Source organism: Chelonoidis abingdonii, chromosome 19 (assembly GCF_003597395.2).
Source record: "Chelonoidis abingdonii isolate Lonesome George chromosome 19, CheloAbing_2.0, whole genome shotgun sequence".
NCBI classification, from domain to species: Eukaryota; Metazoa; Chordata; order Testudines; family Testudinidae; genus Chelonoidis; species Chelonoidis abingdonii.
In genome coordinates, this window is record NC_133787.1 from 10,878,387 (window position 1) to 10,883,075 (window position 4,689).

Genomic DNA, 4,689 nt, shown 5'->3' on the forward strand with positions numbered 1-4,689 from the left:
AAGATGGAGTCTCAGGTGTGCCAGAACTTCCACCTGGACTGTGAGGCTGCTGTCAATCACATGGTGAACTTGGAGTTGTATGCTAGCTATGTCTACCTGTCCATGGTGAGTGCTTCTATTTTTCCTGCTGCTTTTCTATTTGAAGGTAATTGTGGCCTAGGGTTGTAAATGGTTATTGCTAGAGAGGTTTCTTGCTCAGGTGTTACTTCTGCACAACTTGTTTTCCTAGTCTGGAAAGCACAGAGTGCTTTTGCTGAATGACTTACTCCTGTTCTTTCAAGGCAATGTAAGCTGTAGCCAGATTTCAAAAGGATTTGTGCTTCTTTTTCTCCAGAGACTTCTAGTGGCTGCTACAGAAATTCTGCCCTATTTAGAAAAAACACAAACAAGTTTTTGTATTTATGAAGGTTCTACATGCATCTCCTCCAGGAAGTCTCTCCTTTGCAGTGGACTGAGCTGCAAACTGAATGCCAGATATGATGGCAACTGATTCAATGGCAAGGATCTCCACACAAACCAAATGCTATAGTAGTGTGAGGGTCTGTCTAACAGCTGTGGGAAGTTGCTCTTCTGACAGGCTGGTGGTAGTGAGACATGGGCTTCTCCCAGAGTTGCTCTAATCTTGGGATGTGTGTATTGCACTACTGTAATTCCATGGCTCTGAGTGTGCATCAGTCTGGGCACTAACGCAGATCTCTAAATTGCCTACTATTGGGTCTGGTGTAGCTATATTAAAAATCATCTTCACTAATGGGTTTGTCCTTCTCCTTAGTCTTGCTACTTTGATCGTGATGATGTAGCCCTGAGGCATATGGCCCAGTTCCTGAAGGAGCAGTCCCATGAGGAGAGGGAGCATGCAGAGAAATTTCTGACTTATCAGAACAAGCGAGGGGGACATATTCACCTGCAGGACATCAAGGTGAGAAACTATATAAAACAGGCTTTCTTCCAAAAATTTCACAAAACTAATGAGACCTATGGATTTGGGAGGAAGAGAACTACTAGAGATATCAGAGGTTGGGGGTTTCATTTTAGACAATATTAATAATCTACGTGCCAATCATTTCCCCCCAAAGGTATAACATGGACAGCTCTCATAAATCATCTACTTAATACAGGTGCATGCAGTTCTACAGCCGTGGTATCCTGCTTGGTCCTTTACCTTTTTTGTATATTAACATGTTACTTAGAGTTTTAGTTCTCACTGAGTAGACCAAAAAGATGCTTCCTACAGAAATGCCAATTTTTAGCAAACGAAATGGGTACTTCTTCCTTGCACACTAGGGCATGGGGAAGAAGTGTCAGGGTGAGTAGGCAGTGGGTCACCATGTACCTTCACTGAGTGCTGAAGTTGGTTTGGATTGACTGTTGTCTGGTTTTTTGGTCAATGCTGAACAGAAGCCAGAGCGGGATGAATGGGGAAACAGCCTGGAGGCCCTGCAATGTGCCCTGCAGCTGGAGAAAACTGTAAACCAGGCTCTGCTGGACCTGCATGAGCTGGCTACAGAGAAGAATGACCCCCATGTGAGTATAAGGTAGTGGGAAGAAAGGGGATAAGTTGGCAACTGCATGGAAAGAACATCTTGGGTTTATTGGCCTACTGGCCAATCTTGTGAAAAGGAAGAAATGTTCTGACGCAATGGAGCTGTAGTGCAACTGTTAACAAACTGTGGTATATAGGCCACTGGGGTCAGCTGAGCTTGATATTGAATCCATTCACTTCACTACAATATTTTGAGATTGTACATAAATCAGAAGTCTGGTGTCCCTCTCCCATTGAAAGCAATAGAATGGGTGCTGTCTAGGTTTCCCCCTCTTATACTCTAACACCTTCAAAGCTCTTAATCTCTGAAAAAGGAGTGAGATAAGAAGTGTGTGTTTGGGGAGCTGGAGGTGTGTCTGAGTGGAAAGGTTGCTGGGGAGTAATAAGCTGATCAGTTCATACCTCAGTTAAAGCAACCCCTTCTAAGGAAGGGCCTAGTTCATGCCACTGCTTTATATAGTTGTGCAGTCTCTGTACTTGGCCCAGCTAAGATGAGCCTTGAAAGGAGGCACTTCTGAACTGGGCAGGGGACTGCTAATGACCAGAAGCTATCGTGAGTTAAGGTTCCACTATTGCCAAATGTTCTGATAGGGTCATACTTGTACAGCCCCAGTTAATCCACTAGGAAACAAGAGGGTGAGGAAGTGAATGATGGGAAAAGAACCTTCCTGGAAGAGCTACACTGCTAACTAAATGGAGCAACTTAGACTAAGGGGTGAACATGTAAACTTCAGTGCAGTTTAAAACCAGCAGAAAGGGCAGTATTGAATTGAAATGAGGCAGCAAAACACATGTTCTCAGAGAACTGTGTGAGATGTCTTCTGTATTCCTTGTGCCTGTAGGACCTTAACCTGTAGTGAACGGCACCTGCTTTTGGATATTTCTAGCCATACAGTATAGAATGTTGCTGGAGGAAGTAAACCATCACCAGCATGAAGCTCTTTCTCAGCTAACATTCTCTAGGCTAAAGCCCAAAATGATTGGGGTAGCTATAGATTTAAGGGGTGTGTGGGGAATTTAGACTGTAGGTAAATGTTACACTTGAATGACTGCTCCACCACAATATCTCTCCTGGCTAAAACTTGAACACCCATTCTTTCTGGTTGCAGGACTCTTCCAGTTAAAGGTAGCAGATTTCAAATATCTGTATTCAGTCCTTTCTGGTCACACATCATGATGTGTGCGGGTAACAACTGAAGATCTGAGAGACTGACATTTAGTTTCAATGTACCTTGCAGCTCTGTGACTTCCTGGAGTCTGAGTACCTGGAGGAGCAGGTGAAGGCCATCAAGCAGCTGGGAGACCATGTCACCAACCTGAAGCATCTGGGAGTGCCCCAGGGTGGCATGGGAGAGTACCTGTTTGACAAGCTCACCCTGGGGGAGAGCAGCTGAACTACTTACTACCAGGGTTTCTTGTCATGCTGGCTGTTAAATCTGAATAAAACTTGACTTTCAGCTGCCATCTGGTATCTGCTCCATTTATATGGGGGAGGGGATCAGGCCTCAGCAGAGGGTGCAGAAAGTCAGATGGAAAAGTTTCCCTTGCTAGCAATCATGCAGTGTGGATCTAAGCTTGGGTGGTGCCTTGAGTAGCTTATGCTCAGCAGTGTGTAAAGTAGGTGTGGAGAAGAAAAAGCTGGGTCTTGATGTAAGAAGTGGTTAAGAAAACTAATCCTCCCTAGACTTGCACTGCCATGGATATTGGCAAAAACAGGCCCTCTAAACACCATCCTATGCATTTAGTTAAAATTGCAACAGCATTCAAAACAGTTAGGCACTCTTCAAACACTCTTCCTACAAGGCAGAGCCCTAGGCGCCACTCCAGTATCTCTAAGCAACAAGAATAGCTGACCAAGTAATATTATGCATGCTCTTGAATTTCCTTAATCTTCTAGTTTATAACATTGTTAAAGTACCCCCCAACCTAACCTGCTTTTAAATTATACAATGCCAATATCTCAGTCTATACACCTTGATCTGATCTGTAGTTTGGTGTCCTATACTTACTCAGAAGTAATAAGTCCTCGAATAACAAAAGAGGTGGGGGAGAACCTGTGTGACATGTCTCAGCACTATTAGGGCAAGAATCATCATAATTCCAAGTCACTTCCCCATGTTACTTAATGATTTCTAAGAGCATATTTTAGGAGCAGAAACTCCTCTCTTCCTCTTAAGTTATGAGCAGTGACCAGGCTGTCACTCACGTTGCCCCAACAAATTGACTTTATCCAAAACAGAGAATAGCATCTCAAAATATCCCCACAATAGCAGTAAATGTGGGTCTCTTTTCCTTCCACCTCTGTACATCAAGTGGTGTATATAGATTTGAGTTTGCTCATGAATACTGGTGCAGCTTGGGACCCTGAATTCAGGCTACAGTTCTGTCTGGCAGCTTGGAAATCTTAGTGGGGATAGTGTTGGCTAATGGGAACTAAATACAGCTTAATGTCTGAAAATTGTTAATGTAATCTCAAATGCTGTAACCAACACTTCAATCGCTTTTCCCCCAATACCTGCTTGAGGTGGCTGTACCTATAACAATGGAGTCATTTGAATATTCATGACATAGGGCTAATAGGTGAACAGTGACCTGGGTTTTGAGAAGTATAGTCAGATAATATAGGGATTCTTCCAGGTTTTCCTTTAGAGGTGGGGGCGTGGTGTGTGGTGTTTTTTAAAAAAAAAAAAAAAAAAAAAAAAGGGGGTGGAGGGAAGAAGACCTCATGAATTTCATAGTAGTCACCCAATTGTTCCAGCTGCTCATATGAATTTCCCTTTCCCACACTTGTCCACTCTTAAACTACTTCTGGAGCAGGACCCTTTCTCCTACTTCCTTAGTCTTCATTTGTATGAATGAGGTAGGTAGAGAATCAAGAGATGTGACTTAGTTAGTTAGTTATTTTTAATGCAGGTGGAGTAAGACATTTCTGTGAAGACATCATGGGATCTTGAAAAAGAGATTTAGATTAACCCAAAGAAACAGAGCAGGAGCTGAGCAAAATGTAAGGTACATTGTGCCCAAACTTCCTGAAAATCAATTTTGTGGTGTCATCTGAGCCAGTAAAATGTACCAAGAGTAGCATGTCTAAACATGATGATTTTTATTTTGTATAATTTATGTGCATGGCAAAATATTTTAAAGAA

At 42.8% G+C, this 4,689-nt stretch overlaps 1 protein-coding gene across 1 annotated transcript; it reads left to right on the forward strand.

Moving 5' to 3' along the window:
* Positions 1 to 2,937, forward strand: LOC116820828 (ferritin heavy chain A-like). Its single transcript, XM_032773525.1, has 4 exons — positions 1 to 105; positions 773 to 919; positions 1,399 to 1,524; positions 2,782 to 2,937. The coding sequence occupies exons 1-4, from the start codon at positions 4 to 6 to the stop codon at positions 2,935 to 2,937; spliced, it is 531 nt and encodes a 176-aa protein (XP_032629416.1). The 5' UTR covers positions 1 to 3.
* The last annotated feature ends 1,752 nt before the right edge of the window (positions 2,938 to 4,689 follow it).